The sequence below is a fragment of the Coturnix japonica genome, chromosome 4, assembly GCF_001577835.2.
Source record: "Coturnix japonica isolate 7356 chromosome 4, Coturnix japonica 2.1, whole genome shotgun sequence".
In the NCBI taxonomy this organism is placed as follows: domain Eukaryota; kingdom Metazoa; phylum Chordata; class Aves; order Galliformes; family Phasianidae; genus Coturnix; species Coturnix japonica.
The window spans coordinates 8,291,637-8,313,674 of record NC_029519.1 but is presented as its reverse complement, the minus strand read 5'-3'; the positions used below and the strand labels follow the sequence as shown (position 1 = coordinate 8,313,674).

At 34.8% G+C, this 22,038-nt stretch overlaps 1 protein-coding gene across 1 annotated transcript in view; it reads right to left on the bottom strand.

Moving 5' to 3' along the window:
* CHM (CHM Rab escort protein) overlaps positions 1 to 22,038 on the bottom strand; it is a 53,333-nt gene that overhangs the window by 26,066 nt on the left and 5,229 nt on the right. Inside the window, exons 2-8 of the mRNA XM_015860408.2 lie at positions 17,897 to 17,963; positions 10,863 to 10,935; positions 9,557 to 9,681; positions 5,259 to 5,634; positions 4,228 to 4,344; positions 3,405 to 3,525; positions 1,905 to 2,130 (exon numbers count right to left, since the gene is read on the bottom strand). Coding sequence (XP_015715894.1) covers positions 1,905 to 2,130; positions 3,405 to 3,525; positions 4,228 to 4,344; positions 5,259 to 5,634; positions 9,557 to 9,681; positions 10,863 to 10,935; positions 17,897 to 17,963 — 1,105 coding nt within the window. The remainder of the gene's footprint in view (positions 1 to 1,904; positions 2,131 to 3,404; positions 3,526 to 4,227; positions 4,345 to 5,258; positions 5,635 to 9,556; positions 9,682 to 10,862; positions 10,936 to 17,896; positions 17,964 to 22,038) is intronic.

Here is a 22,038-nt window from a genome sequence, read left to right as displayed (position 1 = left end):
GATCTGTGAGTAGCTTGCTTCAACAATCTATATACTCTCCTCATCATATTGATAAGACTTGCAATTCAACAAAACCAAACCAAAACTAAAATGCAGCAAAGAATGGGTATGGTGTTCAATCTAGCTGAAGATTTCTTGTGACTGTCAAAGAGCTTTCTAATAAGAAAGTCCTACCTCTGGACACCACTGTTTCTAATTCTTGAAATATATTGCTGGTGTACATCAGAAAATTGCTTGTACTGACTATTAAACCAAATGAAGCCAAAGGGCTTTAAAGACTGAAAGAAAAAAATATTAGGAGAATTCTAAGTTGAACTTCAGTAATATTTTTTTTCAGGTATTTGAAGTCCAAGAAGGTCTAAGGAGACTGATGGCAAGACTTGTGCTTCTGTAATGGCTCTGATAATCCTTTGACTTTTCATCTATTGGTCATGTACTTGTATCTAGTAACATAACGTCCTGGTAGAACAGAAAGACATCCCTAACACCCACAAACAGCAGTTCTATAACATGATTATGCCCAGAATACTTATCAGAAATTTGAGTAAATATGTAAAAAAAAACTTGCTCACTAATTCTAAGTGCTTAATTGCATAATCCCACCTACTTCTGTTTTTTTTCCTTCTTTTTAATGTCTTTAAGGTACATGTGAAAAGTTAATGGAAAAAATTATCAATTAAAATTTTCATTTAATATAGTAGAGAACAATTCCTAGTAGCCTAGTGAACTAATGGAACCACTAGACAATTCATATAGATGAAGTATACAAGTACACAAGTACCGAGTACCCTCCGCAATAAAACCAGTTGCTGTTGCAATCAGCTACTTTATAGACACCCTCCATGAAGTACAATAAATAGTCTAGAATATTTCTATCAACATGTAGTTACACCCCTTGTATATACTACTACAGAAGCTCAGACTGCTACCCACAGCTCAACTGGAAGGGCTAAAGTGGATCTTGTTTTATTGTGACATCAATATAGGTTTTGCTTGTTTAATTATTTTCTAACGCTCAAGTAGCAGAGAGCATGTCTGTAATTTAAGATGTTAGCATGTAAAACTGCAGTCAGTGTCTCAGTAACAGGGTATTATGACGTCTTGATGTGCTGTTGAAGTTGTAGGAGGACATTTGTGGTCTATACATGCACACAGTCAAAATTATCCCAAGAGAATTAGGATATGAAGTCACACTGGTTGCTCCATGTGTACACAAGGGTGAAAGAACTGCGTACTATTTTATTTAATAATAAAAAAACTATACAATAGTACTTTCTTTCTTACAAAACAAAAACAACAACAACAACAAAAATACAACAGACAAACCCATTCACTATTTAGTATCTATAAAGGGACAAAAGAAACTCCAGATGCACTTTTAGTACTAGTTCATAATACAAATCTATGACATACATCACCTTGTAACTTCAATTAGACTGAAAGGTAACTTTCCTTAACCTACCGAAATGCATGGTCATCTCAGACAGACATTACTATTAAGTCTCATCTGTCAGTTTTAAAAAGGAACAGTCAAGTACAACTTCAATAAACTCTTGTCTACTTCCCTATTACAAGTATTAAAATGGCATAATTTACAGCATTTCTGCTTCTCTCGATGAAATACTCTTCAAAACCCAGTTTCCTGATCTCATAGCAAAATGCTTGACTACCCTATAATTATTTTTACTAAACTATGATTATTATTTTTTTTGAGACTCAGAGACTCATTACTTCATTACTTCCTGACTTTTATTTTTTTTAGGCTTTTCATGAAAATACAAAGTCAACAAAACCAACATGAAATTGTTAGTGAGATGTCTTCTACTGGATGATGTGTATCAGTGTAAGGTTACCAAATATTTCCTGTTTTGAAGATGGGTGTTAAAAAAAATGTTAAGACCTACCTGCAAAAACACTGTGGAATCTCTCCTTGACCATAGAGAGGAAACAAAAATGGTGTGTTGCCATACCGGCCAAGGCACTGAAGAAACTTTCTTGTTGCCTGAAGACCTTCAAGAGTATTGCAATCATTTTCCGAAACCATTGCAATAGAATGAAGAATGAAGTGCTGCAAGCTAGGCGTTAATTTTCGTGTTTTTAAGAACTGAGCAAATGTACTGTTCTTGTAGTCTGAGGAAAAAAAAGGTAAATTCAAGTAAAGAGCATAGCACATCTGAATTTTCTCACAAAAATATTTTTCTTTAGGCTGAACTATATTAAAATACACAAAGATAATTATAAAAGCAAATGAATTCAACAAACATTGCTCAAAATGGATAAAGAAAATACTCAGAAGAAAGAAACAGCACAGCATTAAGGTATTTCAGAATAACACAAACCCATTGCATAAGACAAACACTCTAAAGAGCAGCATCTAAATACGGCTACTTCTACTTATTCTGCTATGTTCATCTAAATATGTTTTCTAAGAAGGAAAGAAATGTGAGAAACTGTGCACATAAATTCATTGGTTTTGAAGTGCCTGAGGATGGTAAATTACTCAGATCACCTGAAAGACACACATACTGATGAATCCAGACTGACTTAGTTATTAGATTGTACACATATGCACAGAAGAGCCATTCAAATCATTTTTTTAGTTCACTTACTCCCAACAAAAAATAAGAGAATAAAATAAAATAAAATAAATAAAATAAAATAAAATAAAATAAAATAAAATAAAATGGATGAGATAAACAGAAGCCAGAGACGAGGAATTTCCCCTTTAAATTAATCCTATTGCTGATATATTTTTTAATTCAAAGAAACACTGTCTCCTAAGACAGTTAATGTAAGCATTGCATCTTAATTATACATCTCTAAAAATATCAGTCAAAAATCCGGCATTTTTTCAGGAAAGTATTTCAAAACCATTCACAGGTTTGGTCTTAAGCTCCTTTCAACTATGTGAAAACTCACAGGAATCAGACGAACGTCCACCAATGCTGTGCACAGTACTATCAAGCCACATATTCTGCTTAAGACTCAATGAATGTTATTATGAAAGCATCCTACTACCTGACACACAGCCATGCAAGTCACTGAATGACAAGTGCATCTTATCCAAAGAAGCTGAGAAGAAAAATCAGATATCTCACACCATATTAAAAAAATCCATGAGAGAAAAAACAAGTAAAAAAAGTAAAAATCATTCAAAACATCTCAAAAACTTACTGCAATACAGAATTTGTTAAAGAAAGATGTAAATAATAAATGATGTTGAGGGAAACAGGAGAACAAGTATTTAGGTAGAAGAACTCAACATTAAAGTGAAAAGGTGTAAGTATACTTTAAAAATAAAACCCTAAAAACAAGTAGAGTGAAAACAAAGGAGAGCTATCAAAATTTTGCCTGACTGAATGAACTCACAATGCAAGGATGTACAGTGTTCATTGAAACACTACCTTGGTATTCATCGGGGTGCTGTTCATACTCCAAGCAAAATGTCAAAAATTTCATGAGCATTCGTTTTTCCACCATCGCAAGCTGCTTGCTATTGAAGACATCAGCTCTAGAACAAGGTACCTGAAAAACATATTTTTTTAATAATTTCAGATACTTTCAATACTCCAGGTATGGAAAGCACGGAACTACACCATAGGAAAAGAAAATTTGCTAGATAATCAGTTATCTTCTATTACACTTATTTTCTTATATATTTATTTCAATTATTTCTGAGCATCACTACAAGAAAAGTTACTTATTTTCCACAAAAATATACTAAAAACTTTTTTTCCCTCTATTTCTTGTCAATTTAACTTGTATCTCTGACTGTAGAGTTAATGAAAAGAGCTTACATTAACAGTGCCAAACATCTCCTCTTACCATTATCAGACCAATGACTCCTCCTGAAGCCTATGCCAGGGAGACAAAAAGCTAAGACTTGCGAGTCGTTAAGAATTAACCGCTGAGTCAATCATGGTCTAAACATTTGACTAGGCAAAGATTTACGACAATAACTTACTGGAATGCACATGCTTATCCAGTCTTACTTTAATTAGTTTTTAGTTTCTTGTTATGTGTTTTAATATTTGGGTATACCATTTACAAATCTTTCTAATTCTGTGAAAGAAATAAAAACTCTTTCCTTTTTTGAGGGAAAATACTAGCTTACTGTTACAAAACTCCCATGAAACCAAAGTCAAGGGTTTTTTTTTGTATTTTTATTTGTTTGTTTTACTTTAAAAAGATGAGATTAAACACATGCAGTACATAATTCTAAGATACCTGTTCTACTTTTCCTTCCCGAAAGGCAAGAATTCGTGTTGCATTTTTGAACTCCGCATATCTGCTAACGTTTGACTTAATCAGAAGTTCAATTAAGAGACCTCGGGAGTAAAGCAGCTGCACAATGAAGAAAAATAATGTAATGAGTAAAGAGAGAATGCTTACATCAAAAAAAGAGAAACATCGACACCAATAGTACTCATCTGTAAGATAACTGTTTATGAGTACACACAAAATAAAATCCGAATAAAAGAATATCAGAATGTAGTAGCTGTGAAATAATACAAAATGAATTAAAAAGAAAACCCTCCCACTAAATCGCACATAAATAACACAGAGGTTACAAGAAATGCCATTTAACTCCAATTTGCAGGGACTTTTCCTAGACATTAGCCAAAAGGCAGATTTTAGAGATTAAAGAGTATGACAAATATGTCAGAATAATAGTGACTTCTTTAAGTAAAAGGCGCAACAGCAGGAACTTAAGACAGTAATTTTACTCATGCTTTGTGTTACAGTTTAGCTAATTATTTTCTCTTTCCAATAAAATTAGTTACAATTCAGTGGTTCAGGTGCCAGATAACCAAAGCAGACGAGAAAGATGACAGAGAATATGAGTTTCACAGAGAAGTCCCATTAAAAACAAGGAGATACCAAAAGACAGAAATTCTCTTATCACTTTAAAAACAGAGCTCTTCAGTTAGATTAGACTTTTCTGTTTTTTGTTTGTTTGTTTTTTTAATCCTTGTATTTAAATACTAGAATATTACTTGAACAAAAAAAATTCAGGAAATTTATTTTGACAGACACATTCCAGAGCTATACTTTATGACTTTTATTACAAACAGTAAAAAAACTCATATGAAATACCTCCTGTTTTATTAGTACCAATGCTTTCTTATTTGTCAAGATAATGTATTTTTTGCCTCAAAGTACCGTAACAGCCTTCTTAAAAATGAAATGTATATATTTTTTAATTTTCAGCATACTACGTAAATGTAGCTGTTTGAAAAGAGATACCAAGCTCCTACCTTAGAAACTAAATCAATATTAAATCTTCTGCCTTCTCTGACAATTTGGGAATATGTGATTTTCTTTGGCTCCTGGGCAGAAACTTCTGAGTGCACAGCTTCGGTTTTTCCCAATTCCAGATTGGATTCACCTGAAGATGTATTATGAGAACTTTCATTCTCAGAATTTGTTTCCAAAACGTTCCCTATTGCAGCACTTGATGGATCCATGCTCATAGCTTTCTCTGATTCCCCATTCTCAGCCCCAGGTACAGCACTCTCCAGTGGTGAGCATTCTTTTTCTGGTTCTTCAGAAACCTCCTCGGCAGCAGAGGCTCCAAAGACAGGCAACCTTGCCAATGCACCGGCTTCTTCAACATCTTCACCTGCATCCTGACTGATTAAAAACACAAGAAGAGAAAAAAAAAAAAAACAAGAACAAAAACCAAAAAACTTTAAGAGTCTTTAAATCTTGTTTAAAGTTTTGAGCCTGTGCCAGGAATGGAAACCTCAACCCCTTCTTAAAAAGCATTAGAATTTCTTTATCCTGGCCAAATCAGGTGTATCACCCACTAAAGAAATCTGGTTCTTAGGCTGATTCAAGAGAAGTACATTTACAGGAGAAAGATAAAATAGAACACTTTTGTGTCCTTATTTAACAAAACCAGAGTGCAGAACGAGCTTAAAATGAAAATCAAAACTCTCGTACACAGTACAGACTTACATAAAATAAACAGAGTAATGAAACATTGATTGGGTTTTCTGTAATTAAAAAATACAATGTAAAACAACACCACCACCTCCAACAAGCTTGCAGAAGAAAACAGAAGTTCTTTATGTAACTAAGACTACTTCCAGTGCATCACTGTAGTACATCCTTAAGAGAAACTTGGAATTTTGAGCTGAAGTTAAAAATTTCTGGTAACTTCATCAGCAATCTTGCATTCTGTTTGGCTGTTAAAAGCCATACAGAACAAAGTTCCTTCATGAAACAACATTGTTATTCTGTGTGTTGCAAGCGTGCACATAGTTCTGATTCATTTCTAACTTAAGTAGGATGTAGGCAGTCAGTCAAAAGGAGGGACATGACCACACAATTAGTTGATCTACTCCATTTCTTTTACACAACACGGTTCTTTAGTATTCTTCGTATAATGTAGACCTGTACCTTTAATCACATCTACTCTCTTTATCTTGAGCTTCAATGACATCTACCTTAGAAAGTGGTACTTTTGAACTTAGAATTTCATTTTATACTACCAGCTGAGATGAATCCAATCAGCATCATTGTAAATCAAAAGAATTCAGCAATAATTTCCACACTAACTTTTTCATCTTTACACCACAAGCCATTAATGCACTGAACAAACAATTTAATCTTGGATGAAAACTAATAAACTATGATTTTAAAGGTAACCTGTACATGTGTGGTATGAAATTTCAGTAACTATCAGGACTCTTAATATTCACCTAACAGCAAGGAATTATTCAGTGCATATAAAAACGCTCCCTCACACATCTGTAGACTTAAAGATGGAAGGAGGAAGCAAAGTTTCTGTTCAAGTAAGAAAGGAATTTCTCTCCTTTATACTGTTACTCGCTTAGCTCACATGAACTACAGGCTGATGAAAGTAAGAGTTGAGTGCCACAGCTTGTGCACAGCCACCAAGAAGCACTCATTCCTGAGTGGGGTAAAGCATTGCCCTGGGAAATAAGGGAATGGGTGGGAGGAAGAACTAATTAAACACGTCTGTTTCTGAACATTCATTTTTATCTGGTTTTGCTTTATGCTGCAAGCATTAAATAACTATAAAATGTAAAAGTTAAATACACTGTCAAGTGCTCTTTAAAGAGAACTCTCTACTAAAACTGCAAATGAAGATCAATTCAATTGTAGGGTTCTCTCTGGGTTTATTTGCATTATTTTCAGGAATTGTGGACATGAGGTTTGCAAAGATACACCAATGCAGCAACTAACTGTGAATTACTTTTTTAATCCATCATAAATTTTTATGCAGCACAAAAAAACCAAACAACTCCTGGTTCTGCTTTCTCCCAAGCTTAATGTACAGTCCAGCCAATTCTCATTTTAAACATACTCTTATTGCTTTTAAAAGACCAAATTTTGGGCTGAGGTACAATGTCGTTTCAAATTCCACTGAAAAGCAGTATAGCAGAAATGTATATTTACATATTTTAACTCTCTATTCAATTCCCACTAAAAATATATATATAAACCTGCATGATTTGCATCTCTACGCGCTTTATAACGAAAACCTGTATATAATCTAAATTCATGACATTCTTCCTATAGGAACAAATATCTCTGAATAATGTAAGAGCTGTCTATAAAAATCACTCTGGTTGAACTTTTGTACTGACAATTTTTTGTCTAATTCAGAAAAAAATAATACATCTGCAGACAAATTGTTGTGTAAATTTAGAATATTATCTTCCACCATTCATCAATTAATGGTACTAACAAAGGGATATCTTAAAATGAATGTGTCTTATTAATGCCTTGTAACAGCAACCCCTTCAGATAGGTCAAATGAAAAATTGCCAACCAGCTGGTTAATTTATTCAGCACAGGTGTTCACTATTTATTTTTCAGCCATTTGCCTTTTTTCAATACCGCTTGCTGTAGACACAGTATTCTTTTCCTTTGATGGATGCACTTTGTTCTAAGGCCATTCATTTCAGATTTGCACTGTGTATATTATACTGCTACCCAGCTGTTTATTCTTTCAAAATAAATGTTTAATGGTTACTTCATAGGAGTTATAAAAGTTAAGCAAAAACAACAGAATCTAGGCAGAATGTTTAAGTTGTCTGAAAAACAGTAATTGACTCTCAGAAAGTTTGAAGTTATTCTGGAAAACTTTTTCTTTGCTACCTTTTCTAGCTTTATTAAATTGTACTCTTCCTTCTCTTCCTTGTACTTGGCTGTTTTTTGTCTGATGATACAGACAGCATGGTGCATTCAGACTAATGTAAATGCTTAATACAGGACAAAATGGAAGATTCAAGTTCTCAATGCTCGCATCAATAAACTGTGAAATCTTAATTTTAAGGAACTGACTTTTGAGCCTGACACCAGACAATCAGATACCCTCCTAGGAAATTCACTTGCAAAATTAAGAAACTATGAAACTTTAAAGATGATTTTATTGATTCTGAACAATGTCTATTATGGCAGTAGAATTACAATACTCAATTGACACCTGCTTTAAAACAAGCATAACATTCTACCTGCAGAAAAGGTCTAGCAACCATTACCGTGCAACAAACAAATCTGGAATATTCTGAGCCTGTGACCTTCAGAGTGCAGAAATTGCTTTTATTAATTTTGTTGGTTTTTTTGGTTTGTTGTTAAATTGTTTGTGACATTCAATAAATATATGTTTTTATATGAGTACCTACTTGGCAGTGCTTCCTTCAGCTACCTAAGATGTTTATTAAAAGACTGTAGGTTAAACTTACATAGCTCACCCAGAACACTTTTCAGGAGTTCAGAACAGCGTTCAGTTTAGAGCAAAATCCAGGAGATAAAAATAATAAATATAAAGAAATTCAAAAATTCAGTTGAGACCTCACAGAATTACCATTTGTTGTTACTATGGTTGTGCACTGGTCAACATTTCCATTTCACAAGGTTACTTTCTGGTTTTCCTAGATTTTCAAGTGACATAAAATGACAATTTTGGATTGTCATCTTTTTAACTTCTGCTGAGTTTCCAGGAGCCTCTGATCATACAATTGTTGACAAAATATCACGGGTAAGTACTGTTAAATGGATTAAATGGAATGAATCTAAACAATGACGAGGGACAATTATTACTATAGCATTTTAGCATAGTCAACTATCTTACAGTTGCAGAACTACGGTTCTTTTGCATTTCCTGTTCTTACACAATCTCTCTTTTTCACATACATATATGTTTAATATTTAGTAGGAGAATAACACCTACTAACCAAATTAAGAATGAAAAATACCAATAGATGGTAGTTCATAACAAATGAGGAATTACACATACAATATCTTCTTTTGCTGAGATGTAAATTACTTGCTCAAAGTTGGCCAACAAATTATACTGAAATCATATAAAGCAGTTTAAGAAGGACCAGTTGGTTTCAAGGAAGTGCATGTGATTTCAGCAGAAGTACTATCAGACCATTAACATTTCAGAGTTCACAGCTACTTTTGGAGACCAACAGGAAGTATAGTAGGGGGTGAAGTACTTGAAGCCAAAAGCACAAAATAATAATTAACCAGTGAGTATATGAAATTATTTATATATTTCTATATTTATACTTACTCGCCAAAACAGAAAGCTTCTACATGCTGAATAGTTTTATCCTTCTTGTTAAGAGAAATAACTTCTTCATTCTCAAGGATCAGTTTTCTCCAGTCTTCACATTCATCCTTGATATCCGTATTTTGCTTACAAAGAACAATTATGAAATTACATTTTGTACTGTGCTGGCTGTTCTTGATCTATATAAATCTATTCCCAAATAATCTGTTGTACCTCTGTATGTTTAAAAAAAAAAAAGAATAAAAGAATTCTTTTTAATGTTTTAATGCCTTCTCCATATGGATTTTTGGAGTTAAGCAAGTTAGAGCTAGTTCTTATAGCAGAGTAAAATTTGTGCTAAATCCAGTTTGAGGGATCTGAAAATAACGTGTAGAAAAATGCAAGTTTCACTAAAAATTTAATATGAATTTGAATACAATCAACTGTAAGACAAGTTCCCACAGCTGGGTTATTTCCAAATTTTCAGAGAGAAGTATGTGAATGGAGACCACATCAGAAAATACAGTGATCTGGGTATTATGTTAATCTGTCCACACAGCAGACTCTAAACTGCACAACAGAACACTCAATTTGGAGACTGAGCAACTCCACTGATTATGGCAGAAGTCAACACTTCATAATAAATAGTTTTGAGACCAAACTGAAGAAGTTCCATTTTTTGAAGAACAAAAAGCTCATAATGCTTCAGTAAATAATATGGTCAGTCACTTGTTAATACAGTCCAAATGCTCACGCTTCTAAATAAACAGCCTCTTCAAGGATTTCTAGTGGACTGTCATTAATTAATATTTAATTAATTAATATTTAATTAATTAATATTTAATTAATGAACTTCACACAAACCTGGACAACTGAAAAATACACCATCAACATTTATCTTTTTGCCCAGGTTAAGGGACATATCAATGGAAGGGTTCAATAAACATCTTTATTACAGTTAAGAAGAATTAGCTGAAAGAACACAAAAAATGGGAAAAGACCAGAATATAATTTGCAGAAGATGCTCAGAAAGGAATTTAAACAATAATATTGTTGCTTCAGCATAAATTCCAGAATCAAGAAGTATGACTGATCACTAAACTGCTTGGTCCTAGATAATAATATCAATAAAACAAGCATAGAAAACTCTTAGTATGCTAAACCAGATGGATGAGCTTTAAGCAGTGAAGCTGTTAAGTAGAAACCTATTTTATTTGTAAAATTCCACAAAGAGAAAGAATACTGTGATAATAACCTTGTAATAAATTATGCCAACAACTGGGATTTAACATCAAAGTACATTAAAAATCATTTGAGAAATTTTTACCTGATTTTCTTTAATCCACGACAATAATCCTGAAAAACTAAAACTGGCCCAGTTTCCGCCATAGTAATTTCTCCTGAAAGAACACGAAAGAATGGTGAAACATGACGGATAGAAATCATACTGCCTTTTCAGACCCAATGAAAAAAGAACTGAATTTTGAGACATTCAAAATACTTTTTGTGACTGTCTTTACAGTTATAGACATTCATGCAACATTTCAAAATTCTTAATCAGATATACGATCTCAATTTCCATTCATCTCTGACCAAATAAATTGTAGTCCAATATCCAATTATTCAGAGGATAAGTTGAATAATGCTGAGAAAGCACATGGATTGCTGCAAGTAAAAGAGAAATATAGATAGTTTATTCTTCTTCAGCCAAGACTGATCCTTTAACTCAATCATGTACATCACTACAATCATTTTATTTAATATGGAGCCAAACTAATACGTCTGCAAGTTTCAGCTATGTTCTTAGAATAGGCAACAAAGGTTTTCCATACCTGTTCCACACACAGCTTTGGGAAGGGCAGGACTTACCAGCTTTGTTACACAAACATAACTAGTTTGCTTCTGACTGAAGCGGAGTTGAAAGTTAACCATTTCACTGCATGCCACCCCTAACCTAACAACACTTGTGAGGTAGCTGTGAAAGGGAAGGTCATCTCAGGTGCAGAGAGTAAAATCCACAACTTGCTACCCATTATCCTAAATAACAGAAAAGTCACTATTGTTTACCTACATGCCACAAAACAGATTAGGCTTACAGCCCACTGTTAAGATGCTATGGCAAAATCATGATTAAGCTGTATAAACTGTAGGTGGAGCCAAAGGAACTGATTCTTAGAAAACGCTCGTACCTTCTTGATTACTTTTCAGTTTATATTTATCCCCTTCTGCCTTGAAAATACTAGTTTACCTGCTTAAATCAAAGAAAATCAATTGCACTGCTGTTAATCAAAGATTAAGTCTCCGCTCCCTTTCCTTTCTGTTTTTTTCCTATAAGTACCTTAGGTGACAGTGAACTGAATTTTGTTACCACTCCTATCAGATACTAAATATTTAACAGCCTAGATAGGAAAAAATGCAACTGTATCAATTGTGTTTGATAAAATCAATAGTATTTGCAAAATAAGAAAACTGCTTTGGGATTTAACTCTGTTCTCTGGCCATCCGGAAAGGATCCTTAATGCTGCTGCATACACTGAAAAGAAACATTTTGGAAGGAGGGTAGCAATGCAAGAACTGATAAATCCAATGAGTTTAAAACACTATCATCACCACTTCCATTTTTGAATTGTATGATAAAGGGGAAAACTTAAAATTTGTGGTTGCTTCCTCTGTTTGAGATGGGGATATTTTTGACAAGGCTTATCTGTACTGACAAAGACTTCATTAAGGGTGTCAGACCCTTTACAGTTCCAGAGCTATGCTCTGTACTAAGTTGCTTACTTAGCATATGAAAGACAGATGTCTGCTAAACAATGCCTAATTGTTCCTGACTAGAAACTGACCTAAAAAAGTCTTTCAGCTTCTGCAAGGCAACAGCGAAGAACATAAATAGGACATCTTTTGCAAAGACAACAAAATATAACATTTACTGAATTAAGGCAGCTCAAACAAAAAACCCACATGGTTTAAGGCCATGAACTGCAGGTATACACCTGAAGGAAACTCAAACTCTTTATCCAGCCATTTGGTTATTCCAAGAATGATTTCATCTGTAGGTGTTATTAACAAACAACACCAATAATCTATAAAAGGAAGTTCAAAATTGATTCATTATGTGAATGATATGGGAGAGGCTTAAAAAATACTTTTAACTGGTATCATTTTGAATATAAAGAGGTAAAGATTAAGTCTGTTACTAAATGCCTGATTCTGCTAGATTTCAGTCTGTAAAGAAGCATCCAATAGTTAAATGGGATGACAATTGTCAATTTCTTTTAGAACAAACAGCACAGGTTATTGTCTTGCTTCTTAGGATTCCACCGAATCAATCCCCATATATTATCCGCCACTTCTGGGACTTGTGAAACACCACAGCCACAAAGATTTATTTTTAAGGGAATCTGCTGCTTTAGCTGCAAGTTTTCTTGAATATGGAATACAATCTGGCTGTGAGTGCAAGCAAGGCCATCGATCACAGGAATCGCAGAAAACACCTGCCTAAAACTGGGACTAGGTTTCCTGAAAACATACCAGTATAAATTCAATAATAATTAGAATGAAAACTTTCTAATGAAAGAAATTAATACATTATTTTTGTAGGAAGTTACAAAAGTTTGTGAGCTGTCAGTCATCTTTGATGAAAACACTCCTCTATTCATCAGGTGGATTTTCCTTTGAAATTGCTTTCCATTTTAATCAGCACTGACATGAATCAGTGTTTTCAACACAGCACCCCATAATTCCATTTTGACGCTCAATCAGTACTGAGAGGATGGTACAGTCTTTGTCAAATGGCAAATGAATCACAGCTGTGTCTCTTCTGGCATCTGAGCACCATTTCCAAGTTATGTTACACAACCTCAAATATTAATCCCCAATGGAAGCACCAACTTTCAGATGTTTTTCTTCCAGCATTTTAATTGTTCCACTCTGTACTACATGTTTAAACAGGATACTTTAATTTTGGTATAAAACATCAAAGAGTAAGGTAGACAAGACCTGATTATTTTGATAATGAGCAAAGTTCTTGTAAAATTCTTGAAGTAATCTGGGAAAAAAGTTGATTTATCATCTCACAATTTGGAGTCCTTCATAATAAAATACTTTCGTTATAATTACAGTGAAGATAGACTAAAATAAGGAATTCTTTTGAGTAATGGTCAAGACCAAAGCCTAATGAAAGCTAGAAAACTATCCCCAAATATTGAGCACTGAAATTCTCCCTTCTCTTGGTGTATCAGCAGAGCATGGAGATCAACTTTCTTTTTCTTATAATTGAATTATCCTCTTGATAAAGCCATGAAATGCTGCAAATACATAACTGTGTCAACACACATTCTTAGGGAGTAACTCTTTAGCTAGAAAATATTTTTTCTGTCAAGTAGATAAAGAACAGATTTCTTCTTTGCATAGCATAAGTTATTCCCTAAAGACTATTTCTTCAAATCTCCTGCTTTATGAGGAGCTTCATATGGGTTAAAATACTGTACCTATAGCTCTGATTTTTCAAAACCCATACCTGGATTTTACAGCTAACATCAGAATTTTCAACCTACATTTTTGTCAGGTTTTATAAATGCAACCCAGCTACAGCTTCACCTCTAAACAACAAAAAAAATCTCAGTTCTCTCTTCTACTTCAGTTATTATCACTTCGTGTTTTATTCGAGTGTTTCATAGATGACCTCTATGTAAGAAGATCGCCTCTCTCAAAGCTGTTTCTTAACAGCCGTGGTATAGCAGTCAAAGATGGTGATGCCTGACAAAAAGCTGCTGACACTTCATGCTGCCCCTGTGCCTGCCTTGCATTTGATCTTTCAGAAGGAAGTCTCCTGCCATCAGAGTAGCTGTCTTTTGCAAAAGAAGTTACTGCCACATCGATTTTAAGGATCTGAAAACAAAATGACTTCTGTTTCAAACCCATAAAGTTTCATGTGCTACCTATTAAGTACACAGACTCGGATTTCAAATTTCCATTCTGCCACAGTAAATGTGTTCTGGAGGATAGAAAGCTCCCATATAAAGAGAAACAATTAAACTCAATATCTGCTGAGATCCTCCAGCTCAACAAAAGGGTGATGATGGCAGCCAATTGTATTACCTTGATTATGCTGTATCCACAGATAAGAAAAATTACCACAAACTAGCTGAGTCAAAGCCGTACTCTGTAATACCTTTGCCCTCAGTTCATATCCCAAAACAACATAAAAACTGCCTTTTCAAATAAGGTTAAAAAATCGGTGAAGTAAGAAGGGGTTTGTTTGTTTGTTTGCTTAAGTTTCTTTTCTGAAAGTTAAATAACTCTGTTTTCCTTGGAACAAATTGACTTGGTTTGAGAAGCAACTTTTTCCCTGTTTGCTGTACTTACATAGCTCTGTCATTTCTCAATAGATCAAAAAGACTATATGCAAACACTGGCTGTGTCACACTACTTATTTTTAAGAAAACCAAGACAGATGTTGAACAAAGGGGAAGAAACTGCACAGATGAGCTCTACAATACTCAGATTAAACTATTTTGGACTCCAGGAACCTTTAAGTACTCCTTGTGTGAATCAAGATAAAAAAATAAGAAAGACAAGTTCACAACAAGCCAAGGGACATGCGAAAGAGAAAGTTAATTGAGAATAAAAGAGAAATTAAAATCCTCTATCTTGACAGTCTTCAAATTCAACTCTACATGCAAAGATAAGAAGGACATAAAGAATACAATTACAATCTTAAAATACTATATTATAGATGCTAAGAATCAAATTAAAAACACATAGCTAAACATACCTCCCCTATCTCATCCTCAGTAAAGAAACCAGTACATAATTTTATTCCTCCAAGAAGACGACAAGCAAAGGACCAAAATTAGAAAACAGTGAACCACCAGGAGAATATCCTATGCATATGAACAATTACTGTGGGAGTTACAGTCACTTAAAGTAATCAACTTCTAGTCTTGCTCTGCCTTCCTTCAACATCTCTGAGTTTAAACGAGGTGCGGATCTCCACATTTTAAATTGCAAATTACTTCTCTAAATCATTTAATATCTATCCTTGAAAATTCACATGTCAACAGCTCATTAATACCTACAGTAAAAGTAGCTCTCTAAAAAGAACCACAGATTTTACGTTTATTGAGACAGATAGCTGGCACAGAGAAATAGAGCTCCTTCAATTACTACTTGGCAGAAGCAACCTCTAGTTTAAAATCCATCTACAGGAATTTATGGCAACACTGCAGTGAAGTGACTATTTTGAATAAGATTAGCTACTGTTGATGGCAATGCTTGGACAGTGTTTATAAATCAAACTTAGAACTTAGTATTTTATAATAAGCCACTTCAAAACTATCTACCATAATCACCTATCCAGTATATTATGATAAACACAAACATGGCTGGAGATTAAAAGTAATAAAACGATAATGAATGCAAACAAATTATAAACAAAGACTTCATCCATATATGTTTTCTAAACCTTGTACCTAACCTAACTCAGACCTCTGTAGAACACAGACATTAATTGAAGTCGTACATCTAACACAAGTATTTTAGTAACCCCAAAACTTATTTACTTCTGCTTTGAAAACAATTCTAACTTCAATCCTTCATGACAGGAACAATGCAGATTATTAAAGTGATATTCTGAATACAGACAGATTTTCACTGATCAATTTTCCGTAAGCTCAGTAAAACAAAGCTTGAAAATTTAACAGGAAATTAGCATATCAAACTGGACATACGTAAGGTAAAATTTCAATGTTCTAATTCAGATGAAGTCTTAGAAAGTTTGCAGACATCCAACTATTCACTTGAAATTCAAATGGCATCAGGGTTTTTTTTGTGTGTGTGTACTTTTTATTCTTGTTCTTTTTGCAAGAACATTATGATGCTTGAAAAAGATAAGCAGATGTTATAAAACGCTTTCCTATTTGGGGAGTTGCACATGCACCAATCAAAATGTCAGTCCAGAATAATGGACATAGAGAAAGTGTATCCTTATTAAGCTCCTGGTATGAGGCTCAAGGAAAACTGAAAGCACATACACTATCCATGTGAAGAAGTCTCTAAACCAAGGTGTGGGTAGAGGTGCAATTTACCACAGTTAAGACAAAATGCAGGAATTTGTTTAACCTCATAAATTTAATGTGCATTCTACGCTATGATGATATTTAACAACAACAGAGACACTTAGGTAGTCCTTGCTTACTGCTTAAACCCCTTCTCACAACTGCAGCAGCCAACCCCAGGAAATTATACTGTGTAAGCACACAAATGACCGGACTGAAGAAGTAGTAAGGGAGTAGAAGACAGCTGCCATTAAGACGAGGCTGCCAAAAATAAAAATCTATGTAAATCATACCTTGGTAATGCATAATGAAGAATATCAGGCACAGTGATAGTAACTAGCATGACAGTCATATGAAATACACTCCATTTGTTATCAACTAGAAAAGCACAAACAGTAAAACAGCTTCAAATGCAGCTCAGTAGCAACCAGGACTGTCTCAAAAGTCAGATGGGAAATTCAGAGCCTTGAAGGAGTAGATAGGAGAGAGGGTTATTTTAAAGGCTTGTCTTAATTATCTGAAGCTCAAGAATTTGATCTCGTGTGCCTCAGAAACCAAAGCTCCAGACTTGTGTCATGACACTAAATTTTGCTGAGCAGGTGTACAAATTAACTAGGCTTTATAGATCCTTATTTTTCCTTAAAAGCAGCGCACATCATGGTGCAGAGTTATAAGGTTTGTTAGAAAATTGCTATCTTCGGCTTATTAGTAAAGAGAAGTAGTAAAATGAAAGGATGCTATGAAATATACTACTCCAAGTGCTCCTGCAAATCCTTTTATTTCAAAGTGTAGAAGAAGGACAGAGGTGTTCTGCATTCAGACTAACTCAGTATCTGATAAAGACAGAAAGAAACAAAGAGTACTCTGTTAATCCCTTATCAGCCAGATGTTATGATAACCAACTAAAATGCTAAAAACACTGGTACTATCTTCTACAGGCACTCAATATTGACACAAAGAAGACAGCAGTAAAACATCAATCATCAAATAATAACGGCTCAGTTTAAAACCCTCACACAATGGGATACATAATAGGGAAGGGCATTAAACTTGGAACCATTCCCATATGTATGAGAAAAGGAGCTACCAATAGCACGCTTGACCATAACACGTATGTTACAAATAACTAACATCACATGCAAAAATTGCAAGCTTTACTGATGAAAATCACACCAAAATCAGATTGGAGTTTAAGATTCCTTAATGCCAGGTGAACACAGGATACAAGGACACAGTGACCAAGACACAGATAAACTTCTAGCCAATCTAACCCTTAAAAAGATAAACTGTTGGAGTAACTTACGAATCGACATGAAGGACCCGCTGGCCACTTCTGGCACATGCTGCTGCAACAATAGATTCAGGCAGACCTGAAACAATACATGCATCTTTTTAGATCTTATTGTGCTAAGATATCTTAATAACTGAAAGAAAATTAGAAATGGGTTAGCAACATGCATTTAAAAAAATTTACCCTGTCATTAAACTTTTTAATAGTCTTATGTTACTAAGATAATGAATGCCAATCAGTATTCATTAATAATATGCCTATTAACACCACCATTTGAATGCAACATTTTAGTTACTCTTTTTTTCTCTCTCACTAATCAGTACATATCACTTGCAAACACTATCACCTCTGAGTTAAAGCTTATCACCAATATCTTCTCTGGGCGCATTGCTGCCTCTAAGCAGGTTGAGCACATGCAAGCATAATAATACCCAATTTCCAAGGGATGTGCTGTAACTGTATCCCCTCAGGTACAAATACTTATAATCTGAGGGCATTTGGGGGCCATTTTGTTCATTTCAAAGTGACTGACAAAGTGATGACTGTGTCATGACCCATTAAAATGTTTTTAAATTTCAAAGTTTATGGATGATGTTGCATTATCTAGCATATTACTCAGGGACATACTGAGGGATATGAGGGTATAAACTTGCTATGATGGCACAGAAAATCTGTGCAGGCCAAGCTGTTTTTGCATGATGCTGTCTCCTCTACACTGTTGGTAAATGAATGCACAGGTCTCAGAATTACATTTGGATTTGGTCTAAGATGGAACTGATTAAAAGCTGCTGCAAAAGAACACCCAGGAACTCACTAAAGGTCTGCTTCAATGCAGGTGTAATTCACAATTGAAAGGGTCCTGGTAAGAATGGAACAATTATGTATCAGATGGACATCTTCAAAGTGGAATTGCAATCAAAGTCTTCTTTGTCATGCAGTTATGCTCTATAAAATAAGTATATTCTCACTATATCTGGAAAAGCAGCAAAGACAATAGAGTATCTCTAAGAGTGTCCCTTTGAATGACATGACATCACCTAGATGCTTAATAAACTCAGCTGTTCTGTAAGTTCTACTTCCACTCATTAGATGTTCAGATGCAGTTAGATGGCTTCGACTTAACACTAGCCTCAGAAAAGCAGCATAGCCCAAGATCTAACAAGTTACTCAGTACTAATTTCACTAAAATCTCTTTTAAAAAGATCTACCGGCTGTTTAAATAGGTAATTCAGTAAAAGGGATTTATATCCTACAGGTCTACTATTATGAGACACTTAGGGTATGTATTCAATTAAAGGACAAGATTAAAATAGTGGAAGAAGTGTTTCACAGGTTTTGTTTGCAGTGCAGCCCCAGGTGCAGCTGTACTGGTACCACTGACGTGAGACAGAACCGACACTGGAAACTGCAGGTGTGGGATGGCACCAACAACTTGGGTTAGCTGCACACTAACATCTAACACACATACACTGTGCACTATGGGCATGATTACTTGTCTACTATTTACAGATACCAGTTTTTACTCACCTAGAGTAAGAAGTCATTGTTAGACTCGAGGGGAATATTAAGTGTAACTTAACACCCTCAGTAGGATCAAACCATTTAAATGGTTGAGTTGTTCTTCATTAATTACAGAAATTGAAAAGCAGTATAGAATAAATCTAGCAGGACTTAGACACATGAGACTATAGTTTCTCGAGCTCTATGAACCAGCAATAGCATTCACTACTATTCCAAACCTTTAGCCTAAATCTTTGGTTTAGAGGATCTACATCAGTAATTGGGAAATCCATGAAATGCCTCAAATGAGACTTCAATGGATTTGTTTTGTTTGTTTGCTTTTTAAAGTAAGCCATAATATACAGACTGCTCTGAAGAAGAGATATGCAGAAAATACAGAAGTGCAGCATGCACTTTAGGACAGTCACAAGATCCTTCCTGTGCACAGTCAAATGATACAAAAACAACCCAAGTCAGCTAACCTCCATGGGATTCATACACATACGTATGTCGTATGCTTCATTTCTCTTCACTAGTAACTGTCTACAACAGAATCTTCGACAATGTTTTCTTTGTAGCTTCTGAAAAGATCTTTCCCTCATTTAGGCACAGAGACTATCACTCTAGAGATGCAATTGAGAAACTTGTTTCTCCTTCCTTATTGATAAAAGCCAATGAGAAAGTGTTGTAAAACATCACCAAGTGCTGCCTGGCTGACCAGGAGTGGAGTTATAGCTACTAGGGCATAACTGATTGCTTTAAGCTTGATCCAATTGATACTGTGTTGGAGGTCTGTTCTTCCATTAACCTTGGATGAAATTGTTCCCTGAATTAGCTTCCTTGCTCTTGAAAGCTGGCATCAATTTTCTTCACCAATCCTTTGCTTCTAAGATGTGGGGGCCTCCTGAGTACCCACCAGCAGCAGAATGAGAAAATACAAGAATGTCACAGCCCATGCATTTTAGCTTTTGGACAGGCTCTTAGAACAACATGACGGATCAAGGCATCATTAGCTCTTAAGTGACAAAACTTTGGTAAACCAAAGAAATTAAGATTGTGCCTTGGGCACCAGATTCTGAATTCTATTATCTAACAGAAATAAAACTACATGGAAAACAAGTAGCTTTGTCAAATACTAGTTACGTCTGCTAAGATCTGGACTGTAAGTTACTTCACAAAAGCTCCTTCCAACAGAGGTGGCACTGGTACACAGACCATTGCAATACAGACTGCCCTGCTCTATTCAAGAAAGAAAAAAAATGTTACTCCTGGAGAAAGCCTCCTTACAGAAAAGGTAGAAATTTATCTATAGCACATGAAGCTGAACCACCCTCCTACAGGATGCTCACACGGCTGCACAAAATAGTTCTGTCCAGATTATTCAGTAAAGGAAAAGTAATTGTTTAGATCTGGGAAGAGTTTCCTGTTTTAAATTTCAATTTTCCAAGAACTTAAGCACTGAAATTACTGAGTCATGGGGAGATATACCCCCTGTATAATTAATATAAACTAGTATTTTCCTAAGTTATTAGGTATACTAGTGACTGTCAAACACAACTCACATTTGATTTTACTGTATCTAAAATGAAAAAGAATTCTTCCTAAAATAAAGTTCCAAATCCAAGCAGTTTTTCTAGCTTTCGAATGGCACAGTATGAAATGAGAAGTCTGAACTGTAAACATATGATTCAATCACAGCAAAGCAGCAAGATGATCCAGGCCTTGATATTTTATATATACACATCTGGCAGCACAAGAGGGACTTACAAGGAGTAAGAAGGAGGCTCACGCAATTCTTTGTAGTATCAATTTAATATGCCAACACAGAAGTACTTCATATTTCAGGCTTAGTCAATACAGAAATAGCAGCACCTCTTATCAAGATGCGTAAAGGCATTCTACACTTCATATTACGGAATGCTTACACTTGAAATATTTCCACAGACAGGCCTGTCCCTCATTTTTCTCGCCAGGAAAAACAGAAAGTTTTCCTTCACAATGGAGAACTGATTAGTACTTTGTATCTATATCATCATTTCTTTGTGATACAGCCTTCTTTCTCCACTTCCTAACCTCCATGGAACAGATGCAATGAGGTAAGTTCGCCTCTCTAGCTTAGTGATCTCTGAATCACTAATATGTTCTAATAGGTACAACTTCATAGGAACACCTTAGCACTTATCCAGACAGTGATCACTTCAGCATACAGAAAAAGAGCTTAGTCCTGTAAATTTCTCTGGTTCTTCAACTAATTGCAAGATTCCATGACTGTATCAGAAATAGTTGCAGCACCAGAATAAAGTAATAAATGACAGAAAAAACACTTGGTTACTACACATGCTTATGATGAATCAAGTCCCCAGTTCATAGCACTAGTTTTCACTGCCAGCTTTCCTTTATACATTGCTTTCCTTTCCATTATATCTACCTTTCCTTTCTTTTCTATTCCCTTCCTTTCCCTTCCTTTATACTTACCTTTGCTTCCTTTCTTTTATACTTTCCCTTCCTTTATACTTTCCATTCCTTTATACTTTCCTTTCCATTCCTATTTTTAAACTTACCCATTCCTTTCATTTATACTTTCTTATCCTTTCCAATATACTTACCTTTGCTTTCCTTTCTTTTATACTTTCCCTTCCTTTATACTTTCCTTT